Source organism: Somniosus microcephalus, unplaced genomic scaffold (genome assembly GCF_052327205.1).
Source record: "Somniosus microcephalus isolate GS21.2 unplaced genomic scaffold, FLI_Smic_1.0 unresolved_chr1, whole genome shotgun sequence".
NCBI classification, from domain to species: domain Eukaryota; kingdom Metazoa; phylum Chordata; class Chondrichthyes; order Squaliformes; family Somniosidae; genus Somniosus; species Somniosus microcephalus.
The window spans coordinates 36,768,002-36,786,970 of NW_028225179.1; the positions used below are offsets into that span (position 1 = coordinate 36,768,002).

At 54.8% G+C, this 18,969-nt stretch overlaps 1 protein-coding gene across 1 annotated transcript in view; it reads right to left on the bottom strand.

Moving 5' to 3' along the window:
* Nucleotides 1–18,969, bottom strand: part of LOC147094624 (inactive serine/threonine-protein kinase TEX14-like) — a 66,960-nt gene that overhangs the window by 14,466 nt on the left and 33,525 nt on the right. Inside the window, exons 8-13 of the mRNA XM_085974461.1 lie at nt 13,964–14,087; nt 13,232–13,410; nt 12,094–12,245; nt 11,259–11,449; nt 10,915–11,104; nt 2,261–2,460 (exon numbers count right to left, since the gene is read on the bottom strand). Of these exons, the coding sequence (XP_085830587.1) occupies nt 2,261–2,460; nt 10,915–11,104; nt 11,259–11,449; nt 12,094–12,245; nt 13,232–13,410; nt 13,964–14,087 (1,036 nt within the window). The remainder of the gene's footprint in view (nt 1–2,260; nt 2,461–10,914; nt 11,105–11,258; nt 11,450–12,093; nt 12,246–13,231; nt 13,411–13,963; nt 14,088–18,969) is intronic.

An 18,969-nucleotide genomic window follows, 5' to 3' on the forward strand; every position in this document is an offset into this window, starting at 1 on the left:
GGCAACGAATCTCCCCGAGGTACGGCTCCCCACGGGCTCCGACTCTCCCCGGGGTATGGGTGCCCACGGGCTCCGACTCTCCCCGGGGTACGGGTCCCCGCGGGCTCCGACTCTCCCCGGGGTACGGGTCCCCACGGGCTCCGACTCTCCCCGGGGTACGGGTCCCCACAGGCTCCGACTCTCCCCGGGGTACGGGTCCTCACGGGCTCCGACTCTCCCCGGGGTACGGGTCCCCATGGGCTCCGACTCTCCCCGGGGTACGGGTCCCCACAGGCTCCGACTCTCCCCAGGGTACAGGTCCCCACAGGCTCCGACTCTCCCCGGGGTACGGGTCCCCACGGGCACCGACTCTCCCCGGGGTACGGGTCCCCACGGGCTCCGACTCTCCCCGGGGTACGGGTCCCCACAGGCTCCGACTCTCCCCGGGGTACGGGTCCCCACGGGCACCGACTCTCCCGGGGGTACGGGTCCCCACGGGCTCCGACTCTCCCCGGGGTACGGGTCCCCACGGGCTCCGACTCTCCCCGGGGTACGGGTCCCCACGGGCACCGACTCTCCCCGGGGTACGGGTCCCCACGGGCTCCGACTCTCCCCGGGGTACGGGTCCCCACGGGCACCGACTCTCCCCGGGGTATGGGTGCCCACGGGCTCCGACTCTCCCCGGGGTACGGGTCCCCACGGGCACCGACTCTCCCCGGGGTACAGGTCCCCACGGGCAACGAATCTCCCCGAGGTACGGCTCCCCACGGGCTCCGACTCTCCCCGGGGTATGGGTGCCCACGGGCTCCGACTCTCCCCGGGGTACGGGTCCCCGCGGGCTCCGACTCTCCCCGGGGTACGGGTCCCCACGGGCTCCGACTCTCCCCGGGGTACGGGTCCCCACAGGCTCCGACTCTCCCCGGGGTACGGGTCCCCACGGGCTCCGACTCTCCCCGGGGTACGGGTCCCCATGGGCTCCGACTCTCCCCGGGGTACGGGTCCCCACAGGCTCCGACTCTCCCCAGGGTACGGGTCCCCACAGGCTCCGACTCTCCCCGGGGTACGGGTCCCCACGGGCACCGACTCTCCCCGGGGTACGGGTCCCCACGGGCTCCGACTCTCCCCGGGGTACGGGTCCCCACAGGCTCCGACTCTCCCCGGGGTACGGGTCCCCACGGGCACCGACTCTCCCCGGGGTACGGGTCCCCACGGGCTCCGACTCTCCCCGGGGTACGGGTCCCCACGGGCTCCGACTCTCCCCGGGGTACGGGTCCCCACGGGCTCCGACTCTCCCCGGGGTACGGGTCCCCACGGGCTCCGACTCTCCCCGGGGTACGGGTCCCCACAGGCTCCGACTCTCCCCGGGGTATGGGTCCCCACGGGCACCAACACTCTCTGGGTTACGAGTCCCCACGGGCATCGGCTCTCCCCGGGGTACGGGTCCCCACGGGCATCGACTCTCCCCAGTGTACGGGTCCCCACGGGCTCCGACTCTCCCCGGGGTACGGGTCCCCACGGGTACTGACTCTCCCAGGGGTACGGGTCCCCACGGGCACCGATTCTCCCCGAGGTACGGGTCCCCACTCTACCCAGGGTACGGGTCCCCACTCTACCCGGGGTACGGGGCCCCACGGGCACCGACTCTCCCCGGGGTACGGGTCCCCACAGGCTCCGACTCTCCCCGGGGTACGGGTCCCCACGGGCACCGACTCTCCCCGGGGTACGGGTCCCCACGGGCACCGACTCTCCCCGGGGTACGGGTCCCCACAGGCTCCGACTCTCCCCGGGGTACGGGTCCCCACGGGCACCAACACCCTCTGGGTTACGAGTCCCCACGGGCATCGGCTCTCCCCGGGGTACGGGTCCCCACGGGCATCGACTCTCCCCAGTGTACGGGTCCCCACGGGCTCCGACTCTCCCCAGTGTACGGGTCCCCACGGGCTCCGACTCTCCCCGGGGTACGGGTCCCCACAGGCTCCGACTCTCCCCGTGGCACGGGTCCCCACGGGCATCGGCTCTCCCCGGGGTACGGGTCCCCACGGGCATCGACTCTCCCCAGTGTACGGGTCCCCACGGGCTCCGACTCTCCCCAGTGTACGGGTCCCCATGGGCACCGACTCTCTCCAGGGTACGGGTCCCCACTCTACCCGGGGTACGGGTCCCCACGGGCACTGACTCTCCCCGGGGTACGGGTCCCCACGGGCACCGACTCTCTCCAGGATTCCAACTCTCCCTTTACTCCTGCTAACACTGTCCCTCTGCGCGGTCTGGATGATCTTACTGTCAGTGTGTTGGGAGATTCTCTTCGCTCGGACCGGCCTCCTGGCTCCAGCCTTGCCCGTGGCTCATTGCCGCTCCTGCCCCGGGGTGTGTGTGGCTCCGAGCCTGCTGCAGTATTCCTGCCGTCGCTTCCTTGCTCCTGGCTGTACGTGGAATAGTAGCTCTGGCTGGAGCTCCGCTCCACCTCGTAATAACACATCTCTTGGAGGCAGAGTGAGAGGCAGAGTCAGGGTCAGGGTTCAGGGGTGGAGGCCTTCGATGGGTTAGTGTACCGGGAGATGGGCTTCGATGGGTTAATATACCGGGGGAGTGGGGTCTTCGATGGGAGAGTCTGGATTTGAACACAGGGAAGAACATAGGAACAGGAGGGGCCCATTCAGCCCCTCGAGCCTGTTCCGCCAGATCATGGCTGGTCTGGACCTCAATCTCATTAACCTGTCTTGGCTCAAATCCCTCGATATCCTTACCCAACAAAAATCTAGCAATCTCAGTCTTGAAAGCTCCAATTGAGCCCCAGCATAAGAACATAACCAATAGGAGCAGGAGGAGACCATTCGGCCCCTCGAGCCTGCTCTGCCATTCAATGAGATCACAGCTGATCTTCTACCTCATCTCCACTTTCCTGCACTATCCCATATCCCTTGATTCCCTTAATATCCTAAAATCTATCGATCTCAATCTTGAATATACTCAACGACTGAGCCTCCACAGCCCTCTGGGGTAGAGAATTCCAAAGATTCACCGCCCTCTGAGTGAAGAAATTTCTCCTCATCTCAGTCCTAAATGGCCGACCCCTTATCCTGAGACTATGACCCCTGGTTCTAGACTCTCCAGCCAGGGGAAACAGCCTCTCAGCATCTACCCTGTCAAGCCCTGTAAGAATTTTGTGTTTCAATCAGATCACCTCTCATTCTTCTAAACTCTAGAGAATATAGGTCTAGTCTACTCAATCTCTCCTCATAGGACAATCCCCTCATCCCAGGAACCAGTCTGGTGAACCTTCGTTACACTCCCTCTATGGCAAGTATATCCTTCCTTAGGTCTTCTCTTAGGCAGTCCCTCGGGACCGAGGATGACTTGCTTCCACATTAAAAATGAGTTCTCAGGTGACTGATGAGTCCAATGCGGGACCTACAGTCTCTGTCACAGGTGGGGCAGACGGTGGTTGAAGGGGCGGGTGGGTGGGGTGCTTGGGTGGACGTGCGCTCCTTGCGCTGCTTGCGCTTGGCTTCCGCTTGCTCCCGGCGAAGAGACTCGAGGTGTTCGGCGCCTTCCCGGATGCTTCTCCTCCACTTTGTGTGGTCTTGGGCCAGGGATTCCCAGGTGTCGGTGGGGATGTTGCACTTTTTCAAGGAGACTTTGAGGATGTCCTTGAAGCGTTTCCTCTGCCCACCTGGGGCTCTCTTGCCATGCCGGAGCTCCGAGTAGAGCGCTTGTTTTGGGAGTCTCGTATCGGGCATGCGGACGATGTGACCTGTCCATCGGAGCTGATTGAGCGTGGTCAAAGCTTCGATGCTGGGGATGTTGGCCTGAGCGAGAACACTGATGTTGGTGCACCTACCCTGCCAATGGATTTGCAGGATCTTGCGGAGTCAGCGTTGGTGGTACCTCTCCAGTGCTTTGAGGTGCATGCTGTACATGGTCCATGTCTCTGAGGCATACAGCAGGACAGGTATCACTGCTGCTCTGAGGTCCTGGTCTTCAAACACTCTCTTCCTCAGGCGACAAGGCTGCACTGGCACACTGAAGGCGGTGTTGGACTTCGTCATCGACGTCTGCCCCTGTTGACAGTAGGCTCCCAAGGTATGGAAAGTGGTCCACATTGTCCAAGGCCTCGTCGTGGATTTTGATAATCGGAGGGCAGTACTGTGTGGTGGGGGCAGGTTGGTAGAGGGCCTTTGTCTTACGGATGTGTAGTGTAAGGCCCATGCTCTCGTATGCTTTGGTGAAGGTGTTGACGATGGTTTGGAGTTCGACCTCCGAGTGAGCGCAGACACAAGCGTCGTCTGCATACTGTAATTCGACAGCAGAGGATGGGACGGCCTTGGATCTGGACTGGAGGCGACGGAGGTTGAACAGTTTCCCGTTTGTTCTGTAAATTAGCTCCACTCCAGTGGGGAGCTTACTGAGGGTGAGATGGAGCATTGCAGCAAGGAAGATCGAGAAGAGCGTTGGTGCGATGACACAGTCTTGCTTGACCCCGGTCCGTACGTGAATTGGGTCTGTGGTGGAACCACTGGTCAGGATCACAGCTTGCATGTTGTCGTGAAGCAGGCGGAGGATGGTGACAAACTTTTTGAGGGCAGCCGAAGTTGAGGAGGACACTCCATAATCCCTCACGGTTCACAGTGTCGAAGGCCTTTGTGAGATCAAAGAAGGCCATGTACAGCGGTTGGTTTTGTTCCCTGCATTTCTCTTGTAATTGACGTGCGGTGAAGATCATGTCCATTGTGCCCCTTAGTGGGTGGAATCTGCATTGCGACTCTGAGAGGAGCTCTTCAGCCACTGGGAGAAGGCAATTGAGGAGGATTCTTGTGATGACTTTCCCTGTGGCAGACAGCAGGGAAACTCCTCTGTAATTACCGCAATCGGACTTGTCACCTTTCTTGAAGATGGTCACAATTACGGCATCTCTGAGATCCCCTGGCATGCTCTCCTCCTTCCAGATAAGAGAAACGAGTTCATTAATTCGCACCAGTAATGCGTCTCCTCATAGGACAATCACCCCCATCCCAGGAATCAGTCTGGTGAACCTTCGTTGCACTTCCTCTATGGCAAGTATATCCTTCCTTAGGTAAGGAGACCAAAACTGCACACAATACTCCAGGTATGGTCTCACCAGAGCCCTATATAATTGCAGTAAGACACCTTTACTCTTATACTCAAATCCTCTTGTAATAAAGGCCAACATACCATTTGCTTTCCTAAGTGCTTGCAGTACCTGCATGTTAACTTTGTGGTTAGTGTACAAGGACACCCAGGTCCCTCTGAACACCAACATTTCTCAATCTCTCACCATTTAAAAAATACTCTGCTTTTCTATTTTTCCCACCAAAGTGGATAACTTCACATTTCTCCACATTATATTCCATTTGCCATGTTCTTGCCCGCTCACTTAGCCTGTCTATATCCCCTTGAAGCCTCCTTGCATCCTTCTCACAACTTACATTCCCACCCAGCTTTGTATCAGCAGCAAACTTGGATATATTACATTTGGTCCCCTCATCCAAATCATTGATGTAGATTGTGAATAGCTGAGGCCCCAGCACTGATCCTTGCGGTACCCCACTAGTTACAGCCTGCCAACCCGAAACTGGCCCGCTTACTCCTACTCTCTGTTTTCTGTCCGTTAACCAATCCTCGATCCATGCTGGTATATTACCCCCAATCCCATGGAAAATGACAACCAAAGCATCCACTATCTCTATAGCCTCCTCTTAAAACCCTAGGTTGTAGGCCATCAGGTCTTGGGGATTTATCGGTTTTCAGTCCCATTAATTTCTCCAGTACTTTTTTTTACTAATACTAATTTCTTTCAATTCCTCATTCTCACTAGACTCTCCCCGGGGTACGGGTCCCCATGGTTCTCCACTATTTCTGGGAGGTTTTTTGTGTCTTCTTCCGTGAAGACAGACACAAAGTATTTGTTTAATTTCTCTGCCATTTCCTTATTCCCCATTATAATTTCTCCTGTCTCAGCCTGTACGGGACCCACATTTAATTTTGCTAATCTTTTCCTTTTTACATACCTATAGAAGCTTTTACAGTCTAGTGAGAGACCTAAAAACAGTTTACTAGTTTACATCCACAGCTTTTTGGGGGATAGAGTTCCAGATTTCCACTACCTTTTGTGTGAATCACAAGAGGAATGCAGGGAACAGCACCAACCGCTGTACATGGCCTTCTTTGATCTCACAAAGGCCTTCGACACTGTGAACCGTGAGGGATTATGGAGTGTCCTCCTCAAATTCGGCTGCCCTCAAAAGTTTGTCACCATCCTCCGCCTGCTTCACGACGACATGCAAGCCGTGATCCTGACCAGCGGTTCCACCACAGACCCAATTCACGTACGAACCGGGGTCAAGCAAGGCTGTGTCATCGCACCAACGCTCTTCTCGATCTTCCTTGCTGCAATGCTCCATCTCACCCTCAGTAAGCTCCCCGCTGGAGCGGAGCTAATTTACAGAACAAACGGGAAACTGTTCAACCTCCGTCACCTCCAGTCCAGATCCAAGGCCGTCCCATCCTCTGTCGTCGAATTACAGTATGCAGGCGACGCTTGCGTCTGCGCTCACTCGGAGGTCGAACTCCAAACCATCGTCAACACCTTCACCGAAGCGTACGAGAGCATGGGCCTTACACTACACATCCGTAAGACAAAGGTCCTCTACCAACTTTCCCCCGCCACACAGTACTGCCCCCCCGATTATCAAAAGCCACGACAAGGCCTTGGACAATGTGGACCACTTTCCATACCTTGGGAGCCTACTGTCAACAGGGCAGACGTCGATGACGAAGTTCAACACCACCTTCAGTGTGCCAGTGCAGCCTTCGGTCGCCTGAGGAAGAGAGTGTTTGAAGACCAGGACCTCAAACCCGGCACTAAGCTCATGGTCTACAGAGCAGCAGTGATACCCGCCCTGCTGTATGCCTCAGAGACATGGACCATGTACAGCAGGCACCTCAAAGCACTGGACCACCTCAAAGCACCACCAACGCTGCCTCCGCAAGATCCTGCAAATCCACTGGCAGGATAGGCGCACCAACGTCAGTGTTCTTGCTCAGGCCAACATCCCCAGCATCGAAGCTTTGACCCCGCTTGATGGACGGGTCACATTGTCCGCATGCCCGATACGAGACTCCCAAAACAAGCGCTCTACTCGGAGCTCTGACACGGCAAGAGAGCCCCAGGTGGGCAGAGGAAACGCTTCAAGGACACCCTCAAAGCCTCCTTGAAAAAGTGTAACATCCTCCACCGACACCTGGGAATCCCTGGCCCAAGACCGCACAAAGTGGAGGAGAAGCATCCGGGAAGGCGCCGAACACCTCGCGTCTTTTCGCCGGGAGCAAGCGGAAGCCAAGCGCAGGCAGCGCAAGGAGCGCATGTCAACCCAAGCACCCCACCCACCCACCCCTTCAACCACCGTCTGCCCCACCTGTGACAGAGACTGTAGGTCCCGCATTGGACTCATCAGTCACCTGAGAACTCATTCTTAATGTGGAAGCAAGTCATCCTCGGTTCCGAGGGACTGCCTAAGATGAAGGGCCTTTTGTGTGAAGAAGTGCTTCCTGACATCGCCCCTGAACGGCCTGGCTCTGATTTTAAGGTGATGCCCCCCCTGTTCTGGACTCCCCCCACCAGAGGAAATAGTTTCTCTCTCTCTCTACCCTATCGAATCCTTCAATCATCTTAAACACCTCGATGCAGGTGCAGCAGGCGGTTAGGGCGGCAAATGGTATGTTGGCCTTCGTAGCAAGAGGGTTCGAGTACAGGAGCAAGGATGTCTTGCTGCAGTTGTACAGGGCCTTGGTGAGACCGCACCTTGAGTATTGTGTGCAGTTTTGGTCACCTTATCTGAGGAAGGACGTTCTTGCCATGGAAGGAGTGCAACGAAGATTCACCAGGCTGATACCTGGGATGGCAGGAATGACGTATGAGGAGAGATTGGGTCGATTGGGCTTATACTTGCTGGAGTTTAGAAGATTGAGAGGGGATCTCATTGAAACTTATAAAATTCTGTCAGGTCTGGACAGACTAGATGCAGAAAGGATGTTTCTGATGGCGGGGGAGTCCAGAACCAGGGGTCATAGTCTAAGGATAAGGGGTAAACCATTTAGGACTGAGATGAGGAGGAACTTCTTCACTCAGAGAGTGGTGAACCTGTGGAATTCTCTACCACAGAGGGCGGTGGAGGCCAGTTCATTAAATATATTCAAGAAAGAGTTGGATATATTTCTTGAGGCTAAAGGGATCAAGGGATATGGGGAGAAGGCAGGGACAGGGTACTGAGTTTGGATGATCAGCCATGATCTCATTGAATGGCGGAGCAGGCTCGAGGGGCCGAATGGCCTACTCCTGCTCCTATCTTCTATGTTTCTATGATGAGATCACCCCTTAATCTTCTAAACTCGAGGGAATACAAGCCCAGTCTGTGCAACCTGTCCTCGTAATTTAACCCCTTTAGCCCTGGTATCATTCTGGTGAATCTGCATTGCACCCACTCCAAGGCCAATATATGGTTTCCTGATGTGCGGGGCCCAGAACTGAATGCAGTAACTCCTGGTGGGGTCTAAGCAGAGCTCTGTACCACGATAGCATAACTCCCACCCTTTGTAGTTTTGCTACAGCTATACAAAGCCCTGGTCAGACCACATCTGGAGCACTGTGTACAGTTCTGGGGCACCGCACCTGAGAAAGGTTGTACAGGTAGACTATCCTTTATCCGAAAACCTTGGGACCAGCTGTGTTTCGGTTTTCGGAATTTTTCGGATTTCAGAAGGTTTTCATCTCTGTATCTGACAACAAACACTGTTGCTTAGCAACAGCTTGTAAGCACTCGGGCCCTGCCTTGGAAGCGTCTCTGAAGCTGTTGCTAAGCTACAGAGACTTCTTCCACAGCCTGACTGTTTAAAAAAAAATGCTAGGGGAAGAAAAAAAACCTAACAAAACGGCTGCTGATTTCTGCCGTTAAATCGAGGTTTCCGGCTCCCCCTGCTCCGTATCTGAATTCCTTGACTTAGCGGGGGTCTGGGGCTCGACTGCCGCCACCAGTTGTGGGAAAGCCGGATATCGGCTGACTCCTACACTAAGCTGGCCCGCAAATCAGGTCAGTGGGGGGGGGGGTGGTGAAGAAAAGACTATCGGACGGGCCGCTGTATTGTTGGGTTCACTCTCCCGGTACCTCCTTCACACTGCCTGGCTCGGCCTGCAATCTCCTACCCAGGGGGGAACTCTGTGACCCTCTGCCCTGCTCACAGGGAAAGGCAGAGCTCCCGGACCACTCCGGTCATGTTTGGCGCCACTCGGGTCATGTCGTGCGCACGACTTACGCGCCACGAAAAAACTTTCGTTTTTTTTTTAGAGGTTTTCGGAAGTGCGGATAAAGGATAGTCTACCTGTATTGGCCTTGGAAGGAGGGCAGCGTAGATTCACCAGAAGGTTACCGGGGCTCCCAGGGTTAGATTATGAGCCGAGATTACACAAACTAGGCTTGCATTCCCTGGAATGTCAAAGGTTAAAGGGATGATTTGATTGAGGTTTTTAGGATTTTGAAAGGAATTGATGGGTTGAGAGAAACTTTCTCCGCTGGTGGGGGCAGTCTGGGACGAGGGGAGATCACCTTAAAATCAGAGCCAGGCCATTCAGGAGAGAGATAGCAAAATACTGCAGGTGCAAAATACTGCAGGAGAGAAGTTAGGAAACACTTCTTCACACAGAAAGGGTGGTAGAAGTGTGGAACCCTCTCCCACAGAAAGCAGTCGATGCTCACTCAGCTAAACACTTGAAATCTAACATTGATAGATTTGTGCTAGACAAGGGTACTATGGGATATGGAGCCAAAGTGGGTGGACGGAGTTAGGATACAGATCAGCTAAGATCTCATTAAATGGTGGAACAGGTTTGAGGGGCTGAATGGCCTCCTCCTGTTTCTGTGTACGAGGCTCGAGGGACTGAATGGGCTCCTCCTGTTCCTGTGTAACAGGCTCGAGGGGCTGAATGGCCTCCTCCTGTTCCTGTGTAAGAGGCTCGAGGGTCTGAATGGCCTCTTCCTGTTCTTGTGTAACAGGCTCGAGGGGCTGAATGGGCCTCCTCCTGTTCCTGTGTAACAGGCTCGAGGGGCTGAATGGGCCTCCTCCTGTTCTTGTGTAACTGGCTCGAGGGGCTGAATGGCCTCCTCCTGTTCTTGTGTAACAGGCTCGAGGGGCTGAATGGGCCTCCTCCTGTTCCTGTGTAACAGGCTCGAGGGGCTGAATGGGCCTCCTCCTGTTCCGGTGTAACAGGCTCGAGGGGCTGAATGGCCTCCTCCTGTTCCTGTGTAACAGGCTCGAGGGGCTGAATGGGCCTCCTCCTGTTCCGGTGTAACAGGCTCGAGGGGCTGAATGGGCCTCCTCCTGTTCCTGTGTAACAGGCTCAAGGGGCTGAATGGGCCTCCTCCTGTTCCTGTGTAACAGGCTCAAGGGGCTGAATGGCATCCTCCTGTTCCTGTGTAACAGGCTCTAGGGGCTGAATGGGCTCCTCCTGTTCCCATGTAACAGACTCGAGCGGCTGAATGGCCTCCTCCTGTTCCTGTGTAACAGACTCGAGGGGGCTTAATGACTTCCTCCTGTTCCTGTGTAACAGGCTCGAGGGGCTGAATGGCCTCCTCCTGTTCCTGTGTAACAGGCTCGAGGGGCTGAACGGCCTCCTCCTGTTCCTGTGTAACAGGCTCGAGGGGTTGAACAGCCTCCTCCTGTTCCTGCGTAACAGGCTCGAGTGGCTGAATGGGCCTCCTCCTGTTCCTGTGTAACAGGCTCGAGGGGCTGAATGGGCCTCCTCCTGTTCCTGTGTCCCTTGGTATTCCCGCTCCCTTGAGAGAAAGTCCGACATCCCATGAGCCATTTTCATTATTTCGGGTGGCATGATCAGGGGCAGGAGTAGTTTCCCATCACTCTCACCCTCGGTCGCCCTGCTGTCCCGAGAGGCCGTCGATTGGCAGGAGAGCCCCGGCGGGCCGAATCCGTCCACTGCGTCCATCGCCTTGGCCTGATTGCGGGGAGACCCCGGGCCCCGTGAGCCCAGCCTGGGCACCTGCGTTCCGCAGCTCGCTCTCCGTCCTGCTCCAGCTTCTGGGCACGGCCCCAGGACCTGCGGGGGAGGGGGTGACAAAACCACAACACAATCAGCTGGTATCGGACCCCCCCCCCCCAACACACAGACACACACACACACGACACACACACACACCAGGAAAGGCTCCATCCACGACCTCAGGCTGAGCCGTTCCCTTCCCACCGATTACCTTTAGCTGGCTGCGGAGCGTGAATCGGATATCCTGCAGGTTGGTGGTGCGATCGCGCTGCCTCAGGCTGATCCCGGTCTGTACGATGCTGTGAAGGAACGATGGTACGTGGCTGTCGAGGGGCAGCGAGCGCCCGGAGCCCAGCATTTCTTTCACCATCAGCCCATCCAGGCCGGACCAGGGCACCACGTCTGAAACACAAACCGAGCGACCCGGTGACAGCCAGGACTTTAACACACGGGCACCGACTGTCCCCAGGGTATGGGTCCCCACGGGCACCGACTCTCCCCGGGGTACGGGTCCTCACGGGCACCGACTCTCCCCGGGGTACGGGTCCCCACGGGCACCGACTCTCCCCGGGGTACGGGTCCACACGGGCACCGACTCTCCCCAGGGTACGGGTCCTCACGGGCACCGACTCTTCCCAGGGTACGGGTCCCCGCGGGCACCGACTCTTCCCAGGGTACGGGTCCCCACGGGCACCGACTCTCCCCGGGGTACGGGTCCCCGCGGGCACCGACTCTCCCCGGGGTACGGGTCCCCGCGGGCACGGACTCTCCCCGGAGTACGGGTCCCCACGGGCACCGACTCTCCCCGGGGGTACGGGTCCCCACGGGTACCGACTCTCCCCGGGGTATGGGTCCCCGCAGGCACCGACTCTCCCCGGGGTACGGGTCCCCGCGGGCACGGACTCTCCCCGGAGTACGGGTCCCCACGGGCACCGACTCTCCCCGGGGTACGGGTCCCCGCGGGCACCGACTCTCCCTGGGGTACGGGTCCTCGCGGAGTTGAAGCCTGGGCCCTTCTAGTCTGTGTTACACACTGTGCTCTGTACCTGTGAACGCCTCCTGGATGACAGTGCAGAAGCTGTAGATATCTGATCGCACGGTGCCGACACGGCCCCAGATGATCTCGGGAGGCAGCCAGTTGTAGAGCTGGTGAGGGATGGTCGCTGCTGACACGTTACTGCACGCGATGCCATCGGAGCTGGCGCAAGAGGCAAAAACAGAGAGTCAGAGACCAGCGGCAGGAGGGACTGCCCCTGCCCGACCCACACCACTTCTAGCCCTTCTCAATGAAACATGGGGCCTCGGCCCTTCCCCTGGTGTCCTGCACCGTGAGGCCTCGGCCCTTCCCCTGCACCGTGGGGCCTCGGCCCTTCCCCTGGTGTCCTGCACCGTGAGGCCTCGGCCCTTCCCCTGCACCGTGGGGCCTCGGCCCTTCCCCTGGTGTCCTGCACCGTGAGGCCTCGGCCCTTCCCCTGCACCGTGAGGCCTCGGCCCTTCCCCTGCACCGTGAGGCCTCGGCCCTTCCCCTGCACCGTGAGGCCTCGGCCCTTCCCCTGCACCGTGGGGCCTCGGCCCTTCCCCTGCACCGTGGGGCCTCGGCCCTTCCCCTGGTGTCCTGCACCGTGAGGCCTCGGCCCTTCCCCTGGTGTCCTGCACCGTGAGGCCTCGGCCCTTCCCCTGGTGTCCTGCACCGTGAGGCCTCGGCCCTTCCCCTGGTGTCCTGCACCGTGGGGCCTCGGCCCTTCCCCTGGTGTCCTGCACCGTGGGGCCTCGGCCCTTCCCCTGCACCGTGGGGCCTCGGCCCTTCCCCTGGTGTCCTGCACCGTGAGGCCTCGGCCCTTCCCCTGGTGTCCTGCACCGTGAGGCCTCGGCCCTTCCCCTGCACCGTGAGGCCTCGGCCCTTCCCCTGGTGTCCTGCACCGTGAGGCCTCGGCCCTTCCCCTGGTGTCCTGCACCGTGGGGCCTCGGCCCTTCCCCTGCACCGTGGAGCCTCGGCCCTTCCCCTGCACCGTGGGGCCTCGACCCTTCCCCTGGTGTCCTGCACCGTGAGGCCTCGGCCCTTCCCCTGGTGCCCTGCACCGTGGGGCCTCGGCCCTTCCCCTGGCGTCCTGCACTGTGGGGCTGAGTCCCGCACTGGGTGGAATGGGCTCCCTCTAGTAGATGAAGGCGCTTGGCGTCCTGTACCTCTCCTGCAGGTATTCCAGGTTGGAGAGTTTGGCGTGGTCCATGGTCACGAGCTGCACTGCGTGAGAGCTGAGGGATCGGTGCAGGTAGCCGCGGGAGTGCAGGAAGAGCAGAGCCTCGCACACCTGGAACAGCAGCCGTACAATCCGCTCCGAGCAAAACCCAGGGAACTCCGACCTCTGCACCAGAGAAAAACAGTCACCGTCAGTCCAGGGTCAGGGGTCACAGCACACACCACAGGGTCAGGGGTCACATAACAGGGCAGGGGGGTCACAGTGCACAGGGTCAGGGGTCACACCGCACAGGGTCAGGGGTCACATCGCACAGGGTCAGGGTTGGGGTCACACCCCACAGCTCTGGGTCAGGGGTCACACCATAGAGCTCAGGGTCAGGGGTCACATCACACAGCACGGGGTCACCACAGGGTCAGAGCTCAGGGTCAGGGGTCACACCACACAGCATAGGATCAAGGGTTATGCCATAGAGCTCAGGGTCGGGGGTCACAGCACAGAGCCCAGGGTCAGGGGTCACACCACAGAGCTCGGGGTCAGGGGTTATACCATAAAGCTCAGGATCGGGGGTCACACCACTCAGCACGGGGTCGCCACAGGGTCGGGACTCACACAATACAGTACAAGGTCAGAGGTCACACTGCACCACAGGGTCAGTGGGGTCACACAGTACAGCATAGGGTCAGGAAGATGCCCTGGGGCCTGTACAGCCAAAACTCACCCTCTTGTGAAGGATAGTGTAGAGCGAGCCGACCTCTACCCTCTCATACACCAGCTGCACCTGTTCCAGATTCTCCAATAGGCAGACTGACATCAGCAGCAGCAGGTTGGGGTGATGCAGGTGGCTAGAGAAAAGCACCAAATATAATGTAGTGATACTGTACAGAGAGAAAGAGAGAGACAGAGACAGAGAGGGAGAGGGGGGAGAGAGAGAGAGAGGGAGAGGGGGGAGGGAGAGGGGGGAGGGAGAGAGGGGGGAGAGAGAGAGGGGGGAGAGAGAGAGGGGGAGAGAGAGAGGGGGAGAGAGAGAGAGGGGGAGAGAGAGAGGGGGAGAGAGAGAGGAGGGAGAGAGACAGAGAGAGAGAGAGACAGAGAGAGAGAGAGGGACAGAGAGACAGAGACAGAGAGAGAGAGAGAGAGACAGAGACAGAGAGAGACAGAGACACAGAGACAGAGAGAGAGACAGAAAGAGGGGAGAGAGAGGGAGAACCTTAGCTGCACACTATGTTACAGCTTGCCATAAACAGAGGGACAACCACTAAATATAAGAAAAGAGTATATACAAATTATATGAATGTATATTTATACACTCAGGGATATATCTGTTTATACACTGTATGGATAGATCTGTGTTTATGTGTTCAACCATGAATGTTTTTCGATGCTTTGGCAACATAAGGTGTACCTTATCATGCCAATAAAGCGATTTGAATTGAATTGAATTGAATTGAGAGAGAGAGGGGGAGAGAGAGAGGGAGACACAGAAAGAACCAGGAACCTGTGAGAGAGAGAGAGAGAAACTTTTAAGAGCAGCTATATCAAAGATGAACCCCTGAAAAACTCTCAATTTTGGACCTAAAAGTGGGATAAGGTGGAACACGACACAAAAAAGAGAAAAAAAGTTATCTACCTGAGACAAAACAAACGACTACAATGAGCAGGGAAATGAAATATCCTGAGCAATGCACAAAAAATAAAGCAAAGGAAAAACACAAGGACATAACACTAAAAAGTAACCCAGAGGTCCTCTACGTTGACTATACCACACACAAAGGGATTAAGACGAAGAACAACCTCATATTCTACACCGACTCCATTCCCTCATGGAAGGAGACTTTACAAAAATACTACGCATACGTCTCCAGCGAAGGTATTGGCAGTGGAGGCAGACTGAAAATATGTAAAGATGGAAATCTAGATAAAGATGACCCCCTGCTAACCATAAGCTACTACAACAAAAAAGGAAAGATCATGATACAGGGGAATGTAGAAAGTCTGGACTCCTTCGAAAAGGAATTCCCCCAGCTGAAAACTAAGGCAGACACAAATAGGACCAATGGACAGGAGGCAAAAGAGAATCGAACAGAGGATGATGAGAGCCAAGCGGAGGAAGAAGAAGAGAGTCCAGCAGAGACACACACCTCCCTGACCATCTCCACCCCCCCCACACCTCTCAACGCAAACAAACTGCTGAAAGAGAGTCTGTCCAAACTAGAACTCGAATTCAACGAATACAGAGAAACACAGACCAAGAACTGGACGGAGGAACTCAAACAGCTGAAAATGGAAAACGAGTCCACCATCCACAATCTGAGAAAGACCGTAGAGGAACAAATAAATAAGATCCAAGAACTCCATACCCAACTAAACAAAATGACGGAGGCCGTAGAAAGGCTCAGCAGGCAACACAAACCTCTTAAGGTCCAAAAAACAACACACACAAGGACACAGAACCCGTCGGATGCCACCCCACACGAGGACACACCGAAAGCCACAAACCCCGCTCCTGCCACACAGCTCACCACAGAAACCCAGCCAACAACCAGCCCTCAGTCGAGTCCTGCCCAGACTACCGCTACCCAGTCCTCACACACAGGGACGCAGAACCCGTCAGATGCCCCCCCACACGAGGACACACCGAAAGCCTCAAACCCCGCTCCTGCCACACAACATATCCCAGAAACCCAGCCAACAACCAGCCATCAGTCGAGTCCTGCCCAGACTACTGCTACCCAGTCTGAAAAACCAGCCCCTCAGGCGGTCCTGCTGACCGACTCCAACGGAAAGTTTCTGGACCCCCAGAGGCTGTTCCCAGGTCATCAAGTCCTGAAAAAATGGTGCAGCAACACAGAACATGCAATGAAGATCCTGAACAAAGAATCCCTTGGAAGCCCCAAATGGCTTGTGATCCACACAGGCACAAACGACCTACGCACCCTACGGGAAGGCACTGCTAGGGCGGTGAGCAGGATGGCGGAAAAGGCCAGCAAGGAATTCCCCGAGGCGCGGATCGTGATCTCCACACTACTGCCCAGAAAGGACACCCCAGCCTATATAATCCACAACACCAACAGGGAGATCGACACGAGATGTTCTGTCTTCCCCAACGTCTACCTGGCCCATCATCCAAACATCAACACAAGGGACCTCTATGACGAAATACATCTACTCAAACAGCGGATGTGGGTCTTTGCAAAAAACCTCATAAACACTGCCAAAAGACGCAGCCCTCCCACCCCCTCTACCATTGGGAGCCGTAACCCAAACAGGACCACCAATGTCCCCCACCCCCCTTTACAAAACCAACAACAGAACCCAAGACCCCCCTCTAGACCACAGACTGTAGACCAAGAACTGAGAAAAATCATGACGATGCTGAACAGCCTGATAGAAAGCCGGAGAAATTATTAATATTGTTATTTATCATTATCATTATTGTTATCTTATCAGTATTATTACTACTATTAGATAGATATATGTGCATGCCTCATGAAATTTATACTAAATCATCATTTAGCATTATAGAAAATAGTGTTTCCACACTCATCCCACAAAATAGGTCCATTTTATTTCGTTTTATTGAACTATATAAATGCGTTCTTTCCACATAAGCTGCTGGAATATCCAGGGCCTCCGCTCCTCAACTTTTGGGATGAAGAGTACAGACCCTGAATTCCTAAAAGCTATAAAAGACATTGATATAATTGTGTTAACAGAAACATGGTGCCAAAAGGACATGCCGACCCACTGTCCCCCAATGTACCATGAAATTATTGTGCCTTCAGTAAAGAACATTAAGACACGCAAGGGCAGAACCTCCGGGGGAATCCTGGTGTGGTATAAAGGAGAACTGAACAAACACATCTCACCGATAAAACAGGGAAAATCACACGTATGGCTAAAATTAGATAAAAATATAGGAATAGTAAAAAACGATGTTTACTTATGTGCGATCTACATACCTCCAATAGAATCGCCATATTTTGAAGAGGAGATATTTGACACTCTCCACATGGAAATCAGCCATTTCCAGGCCCAAGGAAAGGTGCTACTATGTGGGGACCTAAATGCAAGGACAGGATGTGAACCTGACTTCATAGACCCACAGGGCAACAACCATGTGTTTGGCCAGACCCCTCTATATGTCACACCAGCCATCGCAAACCGAAACAACCTCGATTGTGAAATAAATAAAAGCGGTAGGGAGGTAGTGCAACTCTGCCGAGCCTTAGGCCTGTACATAGTTAACGGTAGGTTCAGAGGGGACTCCTTAGGGAGACTCACATATTCCTCAACTCTTGGGTCTAGTGTGGTGGATTATACAATCACTGACCTGGACCCCTGCGATATCAACGCATTCACTGTCAGGCAGCAATCCCCCCTCTCAGACCATAACCAAATAAATGTGTACCTTAAACTTTCTGCCCAAACTACAGACACAAAAAAGGAACCCAGTAAGCTACATAAAATAAACCAGACATACAGATGGGCCCCAGACAGTGGAGATAAATTCATCACAGCACTAAATTCACCTGATCTCACAAGTAAAATTTCAAAATTTAAAGAAAATCTATATGAGATCACCAGAGATGGGGTAAACATGGCCATAGAGGATATAAATATGATCTTTCATGAGGCAGCTGTAAAAGCCGACCTCGTGAAACAGAAGAGGAAGAGTCACAAAAGACAAAATAAAAATAAGAAATGGTTTGACCACGAATGCAAAAATGCCAGAAAAGACCTGAGAAAAATATCAAACCAAAAGCATCGCCAACCAAACAATCCGGACCTACGTACTAGATACAATGAAACCCTCAAAAGATATAAACACACCATTAGGAACAAAACACAAAACTATACCCACAAAATACTAGAAGAAATTGAAAACTCCACCAACCCAAAACAATTCTGGGAAATGTGGAATAACCTGAGTACAACACAATTGCAAGCATTACCAATCCAAGATGGCGACATCTGGAGAACACATTTTGAAAACCTCTACAAAGACATCCCAATAAACGAAACAAACCCAAGTCAACATCAGGTCACAGAAAAACTCCACACATTAGAAGCAACAATCAAAGACAACCAAAACCCTCTAGACTCCCCAATCACATGGAAAGAAATGGCCACAAAAACAAAATCTCTCCACCTAAAGAAAGCCTGTGGCCCAGACAACATCAAAAATGAAATGCTCAAGTTCAGCAATATGGAGATGCAGGGTGCGGTACTCAAATTATTCAACATCATATTACGTTCAGGCTGTTTTCCCGATATCTGGTGCCAAGGACTAATCTCCCCCATATATAAAAGCGGAAACAAATCAGACCCAAATAACTACCGCGGCATCTGTGTCAACAGTTGTCTAGGGAAGTTATTCTGCAGTATTCTAAATAGTAGATTACTTGATTTTCTTAACAAACATAATATCCTCAGAAAAAACCAAATAGGCTTTCTTCCAAAACACCGCACCGCCGACCATATCTATACCCTTCACACCCTCATTGAAAAACATATACACCAAACAAAAAATGGGAAAATATTCGCCTGTTTCATCGACTTCAAGAAAGCCTTTGACTCTATATGGCACGAAGGGCTCTATTATAAACTTCTTCAATGTGGAATAGGGGGCAAAGTCTATGACCTTATTAAATCAATGTATCTGAAAAACAAATGCGGGGTCAAAATTGGAGACAAACGCACCGATTTCTTCACCCAGAGAAGAGG